This window comes from Apus apus, chromosome 25 (genome assembly GCF_020740795.1).
Source record: "Apus apus isolate bApuApu2 chromosome 25, bApuApu2.pri.cur, whole genome shotgun sequence".
In the NCBI taxonomy this organism is placed as follows: Eukaryota; Metazoa; Chordata; class Aves; order Apodiformes; family Apodidae; genus Apus; species Apus apus.
In genome coordinates, this window is record NC_067306.1 from 1879558 (window position 1) to 1898195 (window position 18638).

Sequence of the window (18638 nt, forward strand, 5' to 3'; positions counted from 1 at the left end):
GCTGGGCAGTTACCTGTGTTCCTAATGACATCTGTGTGAAATCAAAACCAGTAGAGGATTTCTGTGTCGTTGGAGATCCAGTTCCTGGGATTCTTGAGCTCTGCTTTTTCAGCTGTGAAGTCCATGTTTATTAAGCACTTCACAGGGACTTGTTTTGGACTGAGTTTCACAGTCTAATCAAAATTAATAGAGTCACTTGCTACAGCAGGTCTAATTATAAAACAAAACTGTTAATTAAGCCATTCAGGACAGAGTTGATTTGGTTTGCTGAGAAAATGCTTGGAGAAACCAGGGAATTGTTTCCCTGTTTTGTGTCCCTGTTAGCTTGGCTGCAGGGAGTTCAATATCAGGAGGTTCTAAAGTGTTCCTTAAAACAGGAGAGATAAAACAGGTTGAGGGAATTGAAGCTTCAAAGGACTTTGGGAAGGGGCTGAGGCAACAGTTGAGGGAAGAAGCTCTTCAGCTGGTACATTGGGCCACTCTGTGAGGTGATGGATCAAAGGAGGGAAATTTCAGCCCAGCTGAGAGGGAAGCAGCCTGGGAGATGCAGGAGGGGGGGGTGTGTGCTGAGCTGCAGCTGATCCAGGTGACTCAGGGAGCTGCATCTCTGGCAGAGAAGCAAGTACTTCCAGACCTGGATGGATTTGTAAAGATAACAGGAGGTAACAAAGGCAACTGGAGTTGATCCAACGGGCTGGAGCTGCCTGGGGCTGGGGAGGGATGGTTTCCCCCAGGCTGACCAGGGGTGCTGTTCTCCTAGGATGAAAATGATGATGATGATGACTGGAACCCCTGCAAAGCTGCAGGAGTCTGCCTGATGCTCCTGGCCACCTGCTGTGAAGATGACATTGTTCCCCATGTCCTGCCCTTTATTAAAGAACACATTAAAAACCCAGACTGGCGATACAGAGATGCAGCTGTGATGGCTTTTGGGGGCATTTTGGAAGGACCAGAGCCTAACCAGCTCAAACCACTAGTCATACAGGTAAGAGTCATGTTTCCTGGGAGGCTTGTAGAGCACACACTTTGATTTATGTAGAGGCTGCCTGCTTGGCACAGTGTTCCTGTTCCAAGAAAAAGCCAAAGGATGCCACCTTGGAATTGTGTTGTAGGGATTTGGTAGTTGGGTTATAGCTTTGAGTCACAGGGACATGCAGGACACCTGACTTCAGACCTGCCAGTTCTCAAGTCTTGCCCTCTGTGGAATAACTTCATAAATGTTAATAAATTGAGAACAATGTCCTAACTGGATCTAGAGTGTCCTGCCCTCCCCAGTTTATCCTTAGAGGGAATGTAGCAACATCAGAATCAGTGGCTTGGATTAAAACTGGAAGAGGGGAGATTTAAGTTGGATATTAGGAAGGAATTCTTGAGTGTGAGGCTGGTGAGAGCCTGGCCCAGGTTGCCCAGGGAAGCTGTGGCTGCCCCATCCCTGGCAGTGTTGAAGGGCAGGTTGGATGGGGCTTGGAGCAGCCTGGGCTGGTGGGAGGTGTCCCTGCCCATGCAGGGGGGGTTGGGACTAGATCTTTAAGCTCCATTCCAACCCATTCTGGGACTCTATGATTTCCACAGATTGCATCTGATCACATCTTCCTTCTGACTGTGATTATCTTCTAGGCAATGCCAACTTTAATAGAGCTAATGAAGGACCCCAGTGTGGTGGTGCGGGACACGACGGCCTGGACAGTGGGCAGGATCTGTGAGATGCTGCCTGAAGCTGCCATCAATGACATTTACCTCGCCCCCCTGCTGCAGTGTCTGATGGAGGGCCTGAGTGCTGAGCCCAGGGTGGCCTCCAACGTCTGCTGGGTAAGGTGTCTCTCTGCTCTTGGACCTCTCCTGAGTCTGTATCCACAAGGGGAGTGCAGCTCAGACTCATATTTATGAACACACACACAAATACACACGTATGTGCTTGTGTGTGTTGGCTCACAATGTCAGGGGTTTCAAAGAGGACTTGTGGTTCTGGTGGGAAAGACTAAAGGAAGAAATGGATATGAAGGAGAAAAATGTTAATATTCAGTGAGTGTAGTTTGAAAATGCCATGGAAGCTGTCCTGGGTGACAGGGACATTCAGAAAAGGCTTCCTGGGGCTTGGCTCTTTTCTTGGGGGCAGCTGGGTTGTCTTCATAATGCTAAGGGAGATACTTGTTTCCCATTACCTCAACCAGCTTCTGCACTAGTTCCAGAACTAAACTGAGGAGCCTGAGATGTTTTGGTTCCCTTAGAGCTGCAGTCCCTTGGGTTGGTTTGCTCAGTTCAGGTGTATCTTCATCCTGATGCATGTCTGTTCCAAGGAGCTAAAGAGGATGTGTCCCTGCCTGCCTTTTAGGAGAGCTGCTCAATCAGAGTTGAGAGATGAGGATTTGCATGTCAAAACAAGTTTTGGAAATGACAGCATTTGTTCTCTTAGTATTCCAGAGGTTTGAGGACTTCTGGTCAGCACAGAAGCTTTCCCTGATCAGTTGGTCCTGGCAAAAGTCCATGTTGTTGTGGCTTTTGTCTGCTGGAGATGACTACTATGTTTGTAGAGTGAAATGAAAATCAGGAGGCTTCCAACTCCTCTGATCCACCTGTCTCTCAGAGCAGCTCTGCAGTTGGGAGCTTGAGCAGCCCACAGCCTTGTCTCAACCAGGATTTTAACTGGGTAGAACCTGTTGAGGTTCAAGCAACCTGCCTCTGTCCAGTTGATTCTTGACAGCTTCCAGTTGAGACCAGTGACAGTCTGCAGCCATTTGTCTGCAGCCAGCCTGCCTGCCTTCTGTCTGAACATTATGCTTTAAATCCTGGACATTTTTACCACTGTTGCACCAAAGCTCCAGGAGCTGTTCATGAGGAGAGTCCTTAATCTTGTTTGGGGAGGTTTTTTGGGGGTGGTTTTGTTAGAAAGAAATATGTATTTATATATGTTTGTGAGGGTAAAACTTAGGTGAGTAACAGGAATGGTTGTTGTGTGTTTCAGGCCTTCTCTAGTCTTGCTGAAGCTGCCTATGAAGCTGCAGATGTGGCTGATGATCAGGAAGAACCAGCAACCTACTGCTTATCCTCCTCGTTTGAGCTAATAGTCCAGAAACTTCTGGAGACTGCAGATAGGTAACCCCAAACCAGCTGCCTTGAGCTCTGCAAAGATGCTTTGCTTTTATGATGACTTCAGACTTAGATCTGAATGGTGGTTTTATCAGAAACAGGCTTTTTTTGGGTGTTGTTATCACACAGAATATAGGATGCTAATCCCCAGGAAGAAAGCTATTCACACAGAATAATTTCTCTGTATTTTGGCCATATCTGCTTTTAGTAAGTCTGGGCTTCTTCCATGGTTTGCTTTGAAGTTTCCAAGCATGGTGTAAGACTCTGCTCATCTTCAGCAGTGATAAAACTCTTCAGTTTTGCTACGAGGCCACTGAATAATCAGGATTGCAGCAAGAAATAATTGTGTGTGTTGTTCCTTTTCCTGGGCTTGTTCCATGCTGTTGCTGGGGTGTTTCATCCTCTCACAGGTATTCCCAGAAGAGCTGAGGACCTAGTTAGGCTGCCTACTGTCCTTTTCCCATCTAAGCTGAAATTATAAATAGATAAGGCAAAATATTTTTTTTTTCCCCAGCTCTGCAGATGCAAAAATAAGGGGAATGCTGAATTCTGCCTTGAAGGGTCACATGAATCTTGACAGCTCAGAGTTCAATCCTTGGATCAGTTCAATCCTCAGCTGAAGCCTTTTGCTGCAGGACTGCATCTTCTTAAATGGTGTCCCTGTCTGAACAGTTCAAAGTCTAAACTCTTCCTGTCTAATTTACATCCCACCAGGAGCTTCATGCCTGGCTCAACATCACTCATTCTAGCTCAGATCTTGGCTGTCTTGATTTCCAATTCAACACCCTCACCAACCTCTTGGGGGGCTGTCAGAGGGGCAGCAATTTGTGCTGAGGCCATCCCAGGCAGGGTTAGCAGCACCCTGGAAAATGGGACTTTTGAGGCTTTTTCTGCTCCCCTGACTTGCTGCCAGTGACTGAAGAAATTAGAGATCATTATTAGCAGCAGATGAAAAACAGGTGCTAAAAGTGGCTTCACAAAATTCACTTACTTTCAAGTCTTGGATTACAGGAATGCAAGTGCTGCTGCTTGTCACAACACTAAAATTTAGCTGTTACCCATCCACTAAAAAAAAAAAAAGAAAAAGACTGTTTCTAAGCACTGGGAGCTGCAAATAAATTCCTTCTGTTACAGGCCTGATGGACACCAGAATAACTTGAGGAGTTCTGCATATGAGTCTCTGATGGAAATAGTGAAAAACAGTGCCAAGGACTGTTACCCTGCTGTCCAGAAGACAACTCTGGTCATCATGGAACGACTTCAGCAAGTGCTGCAGATGGAGGTGGGGACAGCAGAGCTCCCAGAACCCCTGGGGCCTTTTTCAGGGGAAAAAAAGTCAATGTGATGCTGCCCTTGGGCTGTGGATTCAGCTGGGGTAGGAAAAGGAGCTTTGTTGCTGACTGTGTGTCTTGTATGATGTGGTTGTGGGGGTGTTTTTTTATAAATAGGTAGATATTATATATAATCTATATCTAGACATTCAACTTCTGAGCAGCACCTCTTCAATTTGAAGGAACAAACATTGATAAAAGGGAGCCTTGGTGCTGTCAGGATCTGCTGGGTTTGCTTGGGCTGCAACACAGGCTTTTCACACCTGGGTTTTGTTCTTTTCCAGTCACATATCCAGAGCACTTCAGACAGAATCCAGTTCAATGATCTTCAGTCTCTTCTTTGTGCTACTCTACAGGTAAGTTCCTGCCTCCTGTGCTCGTGGTGATGAGAGAAAGGTGTTGGTAGAGTAATTTCTGTGCCCCTGAGGATGCAGGCTTGGTCCTGGTGATGAGATCTGAGAGAGGAAATTGGATCTGGTGTCCCAGCTGACACGTGGGAGGTGACACAAGGTTCACAAGGCTTCAGTGCAGCACAACTTATAAAATTGAGGGCAGTGTGAATAACTGCCTGGAGCAGGTGGAAGGTTGTGGGTGCTTCAGGTTGGCTCTGATGTTGGCTACAGGCTGAACAATTGCTTTGGTTGGCACAGAGGAGAGGGGGAAAAAAAAAAACAACCCACAACCTCCATAACAGCTTTAATTTGCTCATCTGCCTCTTGTGGTTGGTGTTCTTATTTAAAATGGCACTAATTAAAATGCACTGAGTGTCCTTGAAATTAAACATCTGGTAACGAGTAGCCCATGTGACTGGGAGTGCAAGTGCATTTCAGTTCCTTGCTTATTCCTCCAGAGTCCTGAAAACAGCTGTTTTGTTTTTTTTTTCTTCCCCAAAAAAACCCCTGATGGATCAGCCCATGGTGTGTGATTGTGCAGCTTTGCTGTGTGCTCTGCAGGAAGGGGCTGCTGTGCCCTCAGGCCTCCTGTACAGGCCTGGAAACAGCCTGTGAGGGCAGGCTGGGAGAGTTGGGCTGTTCAGCCTGGAGAAGAGGAGGCTCCAGGGAGACCTTAGAGCACCTTCCAGTGCCTGAAGGGGCTCCAGGAAAGCTGGGGAGGGGCTTGGGACAAGGGCAGGGAGGGAGAGGACAAGGGGGATGGATTAAAACTGGAAGAGGGAGATTGAGGTGAGACATGAGGAGGAAATTCTTTGCTGTGAGGCTGGTGAGAGCCTGGCCCAGGTTGCCCAGGGAAGCTGTGGCTGCCCCATCCCTGGCAGTGTTGAAGGGCAGGTTGGATGGGGTTTGGAGCAGCCTGGGCTGGTGGGAGGTGTCCCTGCCCATGCAGGGGGTTGGATCTAGATGAGCTTTAAGGTCCCTTCCAACCCAAACCATTCTATGATAGGATTCTATGTACATTCAGTACCTGTGCAGCTCAGAGAAGAAAGGAGGGGTGTCTTGCAGAGCAGAGTGTCTGTCTAAACTCCCATTTTACTCCTTTCCTGGGTGGTGTTACCTGTTCCCTGCAGTGTTTCTTCCCCCCCTTGTTGGCCCAGGCCAGGGAGCCTTTCCCTCTGGGTAACCTCCTGCTCCTACGAGATTTACTTCCCCTGCTCTTCAGTGAGGTCAGGGGGTCTCCTGGTGTTGTCTCCAGGTTGTTTTAAAAATAACTAACTTCATCCTTGCTGTTCAGAAGCCTGTAGCATCAGATCTTCCTGCCACTCTCCAATTTTTAGGGTAATTTTTCCAATAATGGGGAGGTGGAAGGAATCTGTCTTGATGGGCTGCAAGGGGGCAGTGTCAGTGCCTGCACTCTCTGCTGGGCACAGTGGGATCACTCACCCCTTTCAGGACATCTCTGCCTGTGGGAGTTGAGGATCAGGGGGAATTCAACTGCTGGGTTGAATTTGTGAATGTCTGTTTCTTCATCATCAGAAAAGCTGAACTTGAAGCATTTGCAGGAGTTGCAGCAGATACTTAAATGCCACAAAGTAAAACTCAGCAGGGAGGGGTTTTTTTTCAGCATTGCAAAGTCAAGTGCACTGCTTTGGTACAGACTTCCTCTCTACTGCTGGAAATACAATTATGAACATCCAGCAGGGGAAAAAAAACATTTGTTAATATTTAAATGAAACAAGGAGATCAAGACCAATTATTTAAACAGCCAAAGTCAATCTCTTTGGAGTGACTCAGTTTGAAGAATCAGACTTGAAATAATAATTTTCCTCTGCAGGTGAAGGATTCAGTCTTTTTCTTTTTGTAGGAAATGCAAGTTTCTTTTAAATAAGGATCCAGCAAAGCTGTTCTGTAGTTGACAGGCTGAAAGGGGTGATTGGAGCTGTACAGGAGGAGGAGAGGGTGGATTCATGTCAGATATTGAGGTGTTTCCCTGCTCCTCTGCAGGGTGCTGGGGGACACAGAGCACCCCCGTGCTCAGCAACCTGCTCTGCCCTCCAGAAGCTTGCTCTGCTCCTCTGACACCTCAGTGCTAAACATGTTCCTGCAAACCTGTTCTCATAGAATCATGGAATGGTTTGGGTTGGAAGGGACCATAAAGACTGTCAGGTTCCAACCTCCCTGCTATGAGCAGGTTCCAACCTCCCACCAGCCCAGGCTGCTCCAGGCCCCATCCAACCTGCCCTTCAACACTGCCAGGGATGGGGCAGCCACAGCTTCCCTGGGCAGCCTGGGCCAGGGTCTCACCCCCCTCATAGTGAAGAACTTCTTCCTGATGTCCAACCTGAATCTCCCCTCTTTCAGTTTAAAACCATCACCCCTTGTCCTCTCACTGGTGAAAAGCCCCTCCCCAGCTTTCCTAGAGCCCCTCCAGGCACTGGATTGTTTGCATTTGCAAACATTTGCATTGGTTGTGTGGTAATTTATTCTCTCTTCACCCTGGGTGGGAGAGGTCTGACTGCTCTGAGCAATAATGGCATTTTCATGTCATATTTCTCCAGTTTGACTCCATGGTGTAGAAGCACAGGTCACGTGCAGCCCTTGCTTGGCAGTAAGAGGTTGGGGTCACGTTGCTGTGATGGGAAAAAGCTTGGGTTTTTTTTTAAATAGGGACAATTTTGAGCTGGTCACATTGAATGCCAGCTTACAAATGGCAAGGCTGGAGAACAGCCTATGCAGCAGGAGAGGTAAATTCAGCTGGATAATTGAATGCAGCCCAAATGAATGGGACTTTGCACCCGCACTGACAAAGCACATTTCGGCAGCAGCAGAGTTCAAACAGCAGCTTCACTTTTAGCAAAAGCCCAACGTGGTCACGAGCATCAGGAGCCAGCTCAGGGGATGGAAATGCACGATTCAGCTTGGCATAGATGGAAGCAATTCCAATCTCTCTCTCTCTCTCTCTCCTCTCTGTTCCCACCCAGAACGTCCTGCGGAAGGTGCAGCACCAGGATGCGCTGCAGATCTCCGACGTGGTGATGGCCTCTCTGCTGAGGATGTTCCAGAGCACAGCAGGCTCAGGGGGTGTGCAGGAGGATGCCCTGATGGCAGTCAGCACCCTGATTGAAGGTCAGGCTTGTCCTGCAGAGCTTGGGGCAGAGCTGGGTGGTGGCTTCCTTCTCTTTTGGACAGAATCACAGAATGTTGGGGGTTGGAAGGGACCTCCAAAGATCATCCAGTCCAACCCCCCTGCCAGAGCAGGACCAAAAACTAGGGCAGGTCACTCAGAAAGGCATCCAGACAGGTCTTTAAAATCTCCAGAGAAGGAGACTTCACAACCTCTCTGGGCAGCTGTTCCAGGGCTCTGTCACCCTCACAGAAAAGTTCTTCCTCATGTTGAGCTGGAACTTACTGAGCTCGATTTTGAATCCATTACCCCTCATCCTGTCACAGGGCACAAGTGACAAGAGCTTGTCCCTGCCTTCTTGACACCCAGCCCTCATGGATTTATAGACATATAGGTCTCTGTGCTGCTGCAGGACAGATTGAACCTTAGCACTTCCTCCTCACTGCTCCCTGTGAGCCCTGGTGGGGTCATGGGTTTGGTCAGTGGTGGGTTTTAGCCAGTGGTCTTGTTGAAAAGAAATGGTGGTGACAGAGATCAGTGTTAGTGTGGGCCAGAATGGGTGAAGGGAAATAAACTTTGGATTGTGGTGTTCCAGGGAGTTTGAGCTTCATGGTTTGGGTTTAGGAGATGGTGATACGTGGTCTGGAGCTCCAGGAACACACACTGTTGTCTGAGCAGGAAAGCTGAGGTGTAACTTCATTGTCCAGCCTCTTTCATGGGCAGGTTGGATGTGGCTTGGAGCAACCTGGTCTGGTGGGAGGTGTCCCTGCCCATGCAGGGTGGTGGGACTGGATGATCTTTAAGGTCCTCCCAACCTAAACCAGTCCAATTCTGTGAACACCTCTGTCTTCTCTCCACTAAGAGTACGTGTGTTTTGGACATGGATCCTCAGGGAGATCAGCTTGCAAGGAGGCTCCTTTGAGTCTTCCCTTTCTCCAGAGCTGTTCTGGCTGGCCTGTTGAAGGTCTGGGCAGGTGACAGGGCCCAGCTGTGGTGGCAGTACCTGTCTGGTGAGGACACAGGATGCTTTGCAGTGCAGCAGAGCTGGGTTTGGCTTTTTGGAGTAGCCCCTTCCAGATGTATTTCACTGATGCTCAAGTTTTGTCTGAGCATCCATTTGTTCTGCTTCTGTGGAGCATCCAGGCACTGCTTCTGGGTGGAATATAATGGTGGGTTTCTCTTATGTTGAACCTCCAGCAAATACATCAGAGGTTGGGATTTTTTTTTTTTCCTGACTGGAGTATTTTCCATGCTCAGTCCTAGGTGGAGAGTTTCTGAAGTACATGGATGCCTTCAAACCCTTCCTTGGCATTGGACTGAAGAACTATGCTGAGTACCAGGTAGAGCTCAAACCAGGCAGCCCTGGGTTTAAATCCTCAGCTGCTGAGTTCAGCATCTGTAAAATAGCACAACTTCTGGGTGATGGAACCAAAACTGGAGCCCTGTAGACTTTAATATTAGCTGCACACACCAATTTAGGCTCTTTGTAATTCAGCAGAAAGAGGCCAAGTCAGTCAAGACCCTGTTTGCACAGTGGCTACATGTGAGTTGGCCTTGATGGGGAAGGAGGCTGCTGTTGGCTGTGGGTCTCCAGTAGAAGGTCAAGCCATGGTCCTCACCATGGGGTGGATGTTCAGACCCACCTGGCTGCTGAACTTGTTGGTGTGGGTCCAGACCAAGCACCTGCTGCTTTGGTGGTATCTGGATCTCTCTTCCTCCCCTGTGGAGAAGCAAGCTCAGCTCTTGGCAGCTTTCTGATACCAATGGTTAACAAAGCAGGGACTCATCAAGGTCCTTCTCCTCCTCCCTGCTGGAATGGCTGCAGCCTCTCACCACTGCTGGGTGCTTCAGGAAGCTGAAGCTGTCGGGACAGAGCGGGGAGGACTGAATCACTGGGTGGGTGTCTGACTTGCTGTTCTGTTTGCAGGTCTGTCTGGCTGCAGTGGGCCTGGTTGGTGACTTGTGCAGAGCCCTGCAATCCAACATCTTGCCTTTTTGTGATGAGGTTATGCAGCTGCTCTTGGAGAACTTGGGGGTGAGTGTTTACCTTCTCATTAGCCCAGTTAGTAACAGTTGGCTTGCACGCTGAGAAGAAAGTGGGAGGTGGGAGAAGCAGAAGTGTTAGGCATGCTCTGAAGATCCCATGTTTGACAACTATCTTGCTTACTATTTGAATGGAGTCCAAATTTATGTGGGGGGGGGAAAGGATTCACATTTCAAGTCAATGACTTCCTTTATTAGCTCCTCCCCCCTGTAAGCTGAACTGCAGCTGAACATCACGGTGCTGAACTGTCTTCCAGAATGAAAATGTCCATAGGTCTGTGAAGCCCCAGATCCTCTCAGTGTTTGGAGATATTGCCCTGGCCATTGGAGGGGAGTTCAAGAAGTACCTGGACGTTGTGCTCAACACCCTCCAGCAGGCTTCCCAAGCACAGGTTGATAAGGTAGGCACTGGGGCACGTTCCACATCCCTTCGTTAAAGTCATTATTGAGTAAGAGCTGCAGAGATGTCACCAGGGCATTGCTGATCTGTGCTTTCCTGCTGCCTTTCCAGTCTGACTATGACATGGTGGATTACCTGAACGAGCTGAGGGAGGGCTGCCTGGAGGCCTACACTGGCATCATCCAGGGCCTGAAGGGAGACCAGGAAAACGTGCACCGTGAGTACTCGGTCCTGCTGTGGGGATCTGGGCCTGAAATGGCAAGGGGAGATGGGAAGAATTTGGCTTGGACAGGCTGTTCCATGGCTGTTGTCACCTCCTTCAGCATACATATCTATTCTTTATCCTTGTTCATTCCCTTTTTCCTGCCCTCATGAGCAGGGACTGGGTTTAGACCCTTCACTGTGGTTCCTCCAGCACATTTTCTCCGACAGCTCTTCCAGAGCCAGATCCTGGCTGTGTGGGGGTGCACAGGAACCCCTTTTAAAGGGCAGACTGTTCCCCAGGAGCTGTATTTCACCCTGCTCTGACCAAGCTGTTCCCTTGCAGCGGATGTGATGCTGGTGCAGCCCAGGGTAGAATTTATCTTGTCCTACATTGACCACATTGCTGGAGACGAGGATCACACCGACGGGGTGGTGGCTTGTGCTGCTGGACTGATAGGGTAAGCAACCCCAGCCTGTCTCAGCTGACAGCACACTCATCAGGTGGGCAGGAAGCCTTGGACAACAGCCTTGATGTTTGAAGCTGCATTTTGATGCCTGTCTGGAGTATTTCATATCAGGGTTTCTCCAGTCTAGTGTTGGATGTTTAAGGTGGTGAGGTGGTTATGCAGGTGAGGCCCTTTCACTGATGGGGTGAAAACCAGTGGGTAGAAGTGAAAGCTGGATGTGTGCTACAGGAATTCCACATCTAGGGTTTGTCAGGGATGACCTGGGCTTCAAAACAAACTGCCCCCCCCTCAGTTCCCAGAGTGGAGGGATTCAGGTCAGAGTGTTTTATTCCTTTTCTGTTGCATTTAGCTGAGGGGAGCATCAGGGAGATCAGGCTTTGGACAGGAGCTTGAACGTCTCTGGTTAGTCACAATTTCAGCAAACTGTTCAGCTCTGCTGCTGCAATTAGTGACCATATGCAGCATTTAAAAAAGGACATGAGCTGTGAGTCAGATTTCCTTTTGCTAGCAAGAGCTGATCAGAGTGGTGCTGGCACATCTGCTGGTGGTGCTGAGCCTCAAAAGCTTTTGCTTTCTTCTGCAGGGATTTGTGTACAGCATTTGGGAAAGATGTACTGAAATTAGTAGAAGGTAGACCCATGATACATGAACTGCTAACTGAAGGAAGAAGATCCAAGACGAACAAAACAAAAACCCTTGCTACCTGGGCGACTAAAGAACTGAGAAAACTGAAGAACCAAGCTTGGTAAGGGATTACACCCACCTCCTTTTCATGCTGCATAATTAGGAAATTGGCTAAACTCCTGAGCCTGAAAGAGCTGCTTCACAAAAGCCTTGTTCTCTAGGAGGTTGTTTCTCAGTTATTTTCCTGTAAACAAGCCCCATCTGTGGTCCTGTCTGTCAGAACACACAGTGAGGAGCATGGTGTGAACCCCTGGGCTTCCACAGCACCAGCTGCAGACTTGGGGGCTTCTTGCTTTGTGGGATGTCACCTGGGCTCCTCCAAACATGGGGCTGTTGAAGCCTGTTGGCTCCTCAGGCCTGCTTGGGGTTCAGGGACCCAGCTGGTTGACATTTTTAGTCATGGTTTAGTTTTAGATAGTCCTGCGAGGAGCAGGGATTGGACTTGATGATCCTTGTGGGTCCCTTCCATGCCCCAAATCCATGATTCTACTGAAACATCTTTTAAAAGGAGCAGCTTATAGAGAGGGGCGTGATGGTGCATCTGCCTTTGGGAGGGGAGGTTTAGGTTGGATATTAGGAAGGAATTCTTGAGTGTGAGGGTGGGGAGACCCTTGCCCAGGGAAGCTGTGGCTGCCCCATCCCTGGCAGTGTTGAAGGGCAGGTTGGATGGGGCTTGGAGCAGCCTGGGCTGGTGGGAGGTGTCCCTGCCTATGCAGGGGGTTGGATCTAGATGAGCTTTGAGGTCCCTCCAACCCAAACCATTCCATGATTCTATGAATAAGCCTGTTACAGCTTTTGTCACCCAAATAAGAAATTCCTTAGTATCCTTAATATTTCCCTTTTAATCCATTTTTTTTTTCCACTTACTGCACCTTTTACCTCCTGATTGTGAGACTTGTTTTGGGTTGTTGTGTCTCTGTTTTTATAAACGAGCCCTTTTTGCTTGCAGACCTGTTACCATTGGGATGACACCTGAGAACCCCCACTGGAAATCTCCAATCTTTTGAAAAAAACAAAACAAAACAAAACAACCAACAAAACCAACCAAACCAACCAACCTGGAAGTGAGGAGTGTGCACGGATGCTGAATGTTTGGGAATGAGAGGATGAGTGAGTGAGGCTTGAAACACACCACCTTGAAAATCCCGCCGCGGGCAGCGAGCCCAGCACGGACTTGGTGGAAAACCTGGAAAACCTGGCACCTTGGGAAGAGGGAAGGACCCGTTTTGTGTCCTAGTCATGAGTCTCTTCTTCCAACAGACCAGGACTGGCTTCTCCGTGGTGGCCGGCACTGAAGGGAGAACCGAGGAGAAGGAAAACTTGGGAGGAGAAGGAAAACGGGGTTTGGTGCTTTTTGAGGTCTGGCTTGGGCTGCTGGAGAGAGAGAGAGAGAGAATGAGCTGGAGCCTGGATCTGCAGCCATAAATGGAGAGAAGGGTGAAGGATTTTCAGTCTAGGAGTGAGTGTGTGTGAATGAGCTGGTATCCACATTCTCAACTTCGAGTCATTGCAGTTTATCTTTTTCCCAAGAGAAACAAAAAAGGGGTTAGTTGTTGCATTTCATCAAACTAACTGAAGTTCAGTCTACTGATGCAGCGTAAGAGATGTAAAGCAAAAAATACATGAAAAAGGAAAAAAAAAAAAAAAAGAGAAAAAACAAATGACAAAAAAAAAAAAAAAGCAGAGGAAAGTTGCTCTTTAGGGCTTTTTATTTTAGGGAAACACTGACGAATGTTCAGAGCTCCCGTTCTGAGACGCTTTTCATGATCTTGTTTCATCAAAGCGCCTTTTCTTCCTTCATATTGTTCAACTGTGAATGTAGAAATGGGGGAAAAAAAAACCACAAAAAGCCCCTCTCGAGTCAATGGGGAAAAAAAAAATAAACCCCACCAAAAAAAAAAAAACAACAAACCAACCAAACCAACCCCCTCTGGCGTCAGGGGGAGCAGAAAGAAATTGTCCAACGGGATTTCAGGCTTAAAAACCACCACAACTATCCATGTGAAAAGTGCTCTGAATTGGCAGTGAGAAGGCAAAGGGAAAAGAGAAAAAGATCTCTCCTGACTTGTACTGTAGCAGCCCGAACATCCACCCCCCCCAAAATAAAAAAACAAAAAAAAAATTGTGCCAAAGAGTTGAAAAACAAAAGACAAAAAACTTCAGGTAAACATTTTGGATTGCAAAAAAATAAAATAAAAAATAAAGAAGGAGGAAAAAGAGGGAAAAAAAAGAAAAAAGAGGAGAAATTCAATGTTGAAACAAAATCTGATAAAATGCCATTTGGAAACTGCTTGGCCTTTTGTGCTCTTTATTTGATCCGATTTAATGTGGAATCTTGGTCTCTTGCTGCACTTCAAAAAAAAAAATCCACAAAAAACAAAACAAAACAGAAAAAAAGGAAAAAAAAAAAAAGAAATTTATATAAAATATATATATACTGACTTGAGCTACACGAGACGGCACTTGTAAAAGGTTCTATTTTTCCACTGCAGTTGAAGATTAATAAAATGGTGTCAAACATTCCCCAATACTTCCTTTTTGTATTCTTGGTCTTTCTAGCAAAAGGGGAAACCCCATTAATGATTGATTTTTTTTATTATTATTATTGTTATTATTTTTTTCAGTAGAGTAGTACCAGTCGGATGGGCAACTCAGCAATGAATTGGCTGCTTCCCCCATCGTGCAACATCTGACTTTGCCCAGGCAGGATCAGGATCCTTCTGTTTCCTTTTTCAATGAGATGTTGTTTTTCCTTCTGAGGAGGAGTCCCTTGCTTGTCCTAGATCCTCAGCAATAAGCCAAGACAAAAGGAAAAAAAAAACAAAACCCACAAACCTGGAGGAGGTGCAGGGTTTGGAGACTTGTAATTTTGTTTTTCATTTCATTTTGAAGAATGCAGCTGTGGAGACTTTTTACCAGCATTTGAATCTGCAGTTTAACATGGGCATTTTTAAAAGCTGCTCGTGGGAGGGAGAGTAGAAAACCTTAAGCAGTATTTCTTTTTTTTTAATTATTATTTTCTTTTTTTTTCCCTAAAAAGCAGGCAAGGGATCTGCTTTGATTCCCCAGTTTCCTTTTCCCAGCTCTGATCCTTGGATCCAGGACAATGGAGCCCACTTTTGTTGCCCATCTGCACTGCAGCATCCAGAATAGCTCTTGTACAGGGTATCAGATAATGTGCCTTTCAGTGCTGGGTTCAGGTTGCAGTCGAAGTGCCGACTTTGAACCAGTGTACAAAACAAAATAAATGAAATAAAAAATCCAATTCCCAGGTGTTTTAGAGTTTTAGAGGAGAGAGGAGGAGCTCTGTGAGCTGGGAGAGCCAGTCAGCTCTGGAGCACTGACTAGGGAGAGGCCTGGGTCACGTTTCTAGTAATGCCTTTTCTTTTTATTTTGTTTTCTCGAGGTTGGGGGTGGGATTTCCTAAAAAAAAAAAATGCTAAAAAAAGAAAAAAGCCATTCCTGAAGTTGGGGAGGGGGCGTGGAGGGAAGAAACCTGATCATTCCTCAGTGCTACCTGTTTCTGTCCTGTGTGGCTGTTCAGCTGTAGACAGCAGGAGAATAAAGTACACTGAGACAGTAGTGGAAACAAACCTGTGTCTGGCCTGTTTGTTTTGGGGGTTTTTCTTGGGGTTTTTGTTTTTTTTTTTACTTTGGTTTCGTTCCAGGGAACCAGTTCTCAGGAGGAACTGCAGCCACGTGGTGATGAGCAGGAGCTGCTCTGCACCTCCCTGCCCCTCTTATCCCTTAATCCCTTTACTGCTGGCTGTACAGGCAGGGCCAAAAACCTATTTTAAATCCTTATTTATTTTTTAGGAGGTGATTTCACTGCTTGGCAGACTAAAAATCAAAGATTTATTCTGTTTAATAATGTTTTTTTTTTCCCTTTTCAAAGTGCTGATTTCAGCCCAGGAAGCTGCAGAGCTGCTGCCACGAGGGGTGAACTCCCAAGCCAATCTCTTGGTGCAGGTGGGGGGAAATGTTTCATCTCTTTAAGTGTCCATTTAATGCAATCCTGGAGTTTCAGCTCCTCGCTGTGGTGCTGAGGGAGGTGGTTCAGTGGTGGCCTTGGCAGTGCTGGGTGAGTAGTTCCCTGCTGTGAACAGTTGGATGTGGAGGATCCTAAAGGCCTTTCCCAACCCAAATGATTTGATGATTTTAAGCTCCTTTCTCGACCTAAACTTTGTCCATTTTTCCCATTGTCCTTAGCCAAGGAACTGCCTCTTGGGTGCTCCTCTACCTCCCAAGACTCCCAGCACCATCACCGTGTCGCCACCCACCCAGCCATAACCCCTGGGAAGGATCCCCCACGGGTGGGTAGGACCCATGGATTTACCTTCTAAAAAAAAAAAAAAAAAAATCATTTAAAAAAGCCACTTTATTTTTGTTCCCTTTCCTTTTTCTCCTCCCCCCCTGGCTGCTGCCTGGTTTTCCCTCTCCAGCTCCCCCGCGGTGCCTGGCGCAGACGGGGTGGGTGGGTGGGTGGCTGCAGCACCCGTTTCCTCTCTGGGGGAGCTGGAGGTGACAGCAGTTGTGTCATCAGCTCTGTGTGACACTCCGGGGATAACGGGGCCCTTGCGAGGCTATTTCTGGGAGCAGGAGCTCAGTCTTTTCTCCTGACTCTGGATTTGGATTATTTTGCATCTTTTTTCCCTGGCTGGGAGCAGGGGGATGTGCTGAGCCCTGGGGCAGCTGGAGAGGAGAAAGCCCCTTCTCCTTGCAGCTCTGGAGAGGGGAAAAAACCCAACAGCAACTCACAATTGGATTTTGGAACCTGGGAGGTGAGGCCGTGTGGCCGTGGAGCCCTGGGAAGTGCTGCTACAGCTCCCAGCCTGGCACTTGCTGGAGGCAGCAGTTTCCCACCCGGAGGGTGGCACGATGGTAGGAATGGGGACAGGGTGGTGAACGTGGCCCCTGAGCTGCTGGGACTTAAACTTCCCAGCTGAGGGGACTGGAATTTCACTGCTGCTCTTGTCCCTTGTTGTGGACCCTGTGTTGGTGACTGGTGGGAGGAACCTGCTCAGCTGTACCCTGCTGGCTCTGGGGACACGGGGCTGTCCTGCCACAACCCAGATCCTGGAGAGTCCAGACATGAGATGCCCAGGAGCAGGATATGCTAGAGCTGAGCCAGGATCAGTGTGACCTGGGATGGACTGAGCTGCTCCAGGACGTGCTCCAGGGTGGGGACTGGGGAGGTTTCTTTGCTCGCCGGGGGTGCAGCTTTCCCAGCCTGATCCTCCCTGGATCCTCTTCCACTGGCTGCTCCTTCTTCCTTCCCCCTTGGCCGACCCTGTGACAGTTCCCGGGGCAGCTGAAAGGCTTTTCTTTCCTTAATTCACCGTGACCTTCTGTGCCCTGTCCCCTGCACGCAGCCCCCGGGGGGTGGGTCCACATCCCCCCTCCCCACCTCCCATCCCCAGCACCGCGGCTGCCTCCACCGCACGGGGCGGGGGGGGGCTGAGGCCGTCGTGCTGTTTGCCTTGTGTCTAAATTAACTTCCCAACCTGATGGAAAACCTTAATTTGCACTTCAAAGAGCTTCGCAGCAATCTGCCAGCCCGAGCAAAGCCGGAGCTGGCACTCGGGATTTTTCTAGGGCCCTGTTTGTGGCACAACCCACAGCTCCTGCCTACCCTTTTGATCCCCCCCGAGATCATCTGGTGCTCTCCTTGTCCCCCCGTGACCTCCCCCAGCCCGCAAGAACTGTTGATTTCTCCAGGCCATGCACTGAAGGCAACAATTCCCTGGTAGGAATTCAGATGGAAACAGCCACACTTGGCTCTCCCAAGCCTCGGAGCAGCCTGGTGCCCACCAGAACCTCACATCACGGTTTTGGCTCCGAAACCCCCCCTACAACACGTGGCTCCTGCTCCAGCTGTGGGAATCAACCAACATCTCTTGAGCAGAACCCCCTCAGTGCCAGCCTGGGGTGGGCAGGGGTGCAGGGACCCCCAGAGTGGCCCTGCTCTGGCTCGGTGCTCCTTGTGCCCAATCACCGCCGCGTCCTCCCGGCACATCCCGGGCTCCATCCAAGCGATGATACAGCTGAGCTAAACATAGCACCAGGAAGGGGGGGTCTAGGACAGGGCCCCCCATGGGAGCTCCTCAGGCAGGGGCTTTGCTCCCTGTGGATCTCCAAGGGAGGGGACAGGGGTGAAGCCAAGCTCTGTCTTTGCCAGGTTTTGCTCTGATACCCGGCTGGAGCCGTCGTGGGCTGGAAGCAGATGGTTGGGATGCAGGATCTCTCTGTGCTGGCACCTCCTGGATCACCTCTGCTGCCCTTGTCCAGGGGGATCAAAGCCCCCCACCCTGGGTCACCATTCCTGGTGCTCTGCTTCCAACAATCCCCCCCCCCAGCCCGGGTGCTCCGGTGGGGTGGGATGAGGCCTTGGTGGGGATGCTCATTGCATCAGGGTCACCCAGCACTGGGGGTCTGTCCATCCAGGCCTCAGGGGCTGCAGGCACCAGGCTGGCAGTGGTGCCCCCACCCTGGGGGGGGAATGCAGGGGTCTGTCCCCCAGGAGCCCTCAGCAGCAGTGAAAGGAGAGCAGCTATTAATTACCCTGCGCAGCAAAGGGAAAAAAAAAAAACCAACGTAATTCCATAATGGAAGCAGCTCGGAGAGAAGAACAATTCAGGGAATAAAATGTTCTGAGGGGCTGGGAGGAGGGGGTGTTGAGCCCAGCCCCCCAGAGCATGTTGGCTGCAGCTCAGCTCGGGGGGGCTGCCCGGGGAGAGTGAAGCCCCTCCGGGGTCGGTCCCGGGGTCAGCCCGGTGCCGGGGGGGTGGTCTCCCGGCCGCAGGAGGAGCTGGGGTCCCGTCTCCCCCCGTCACCCCGAGGCAGGGCAGGGGGTGGTGGTTCCTGGGGGGGATGCAGCGGGACCGGGGATCCGGGGCACGGCGGGTG

At 49.2% G+C, this 18638-nt stretch overlaps 1 protein-coding gene across 3 annotated transcripts in view; it reads left to right on the forward strand.

The window, feature by feature from the left end:
• KPNB1 (karyopherin subunit beta 1) overlaps positions 1–14262 on the forward strand; it is a 48392-nt gene extending 34130 nt beyond the window's left edge. For 2 of the 3 annotated variants that reach the window (XM_051640316.1, XM_051640314.1), the window contains 12 exons: positions 761–985; positions 1618–1809; positions 2963–3093; positions 4222–4369; positions 4703–4774; positions 7792–7936; positions 9192–9274; positions 9862–9969; positions 10235–10378; positions 10489–10594; positions 10925–11039; positions 11632–11797. In XM_051640316.1, coding sequence (XP_051496276.1) covers positions 761–985; positions 1618–1809; positions 2963–3093; positions 4222–4369; positions 4703–4774; positions 7792–7936; positions 9192–9274; positions 9862–9969; positions 10235–10378; positions 10489–10594; positions 10925–11039; positions 11632–11797 — 1635 coding nt within the window. Of the gene's footprint in view, positions 1–760; positions 986–1617; positions 1810–2962; positions 3094–4221; positions 4370–4702; positions 4775–7791; positions 7937–9191; positions 9275–9861; positions 9970–10234; positions 10379–10488; positions 10595–10924; positions 11040–11631; positions 11798–12681 lie in introns of those variants that run through there. The other variant, XM_051640315.1, reaches the window with a different exon arrangement.
• Positions 14263–18638: the final 4376 nt, after the last annotated feature.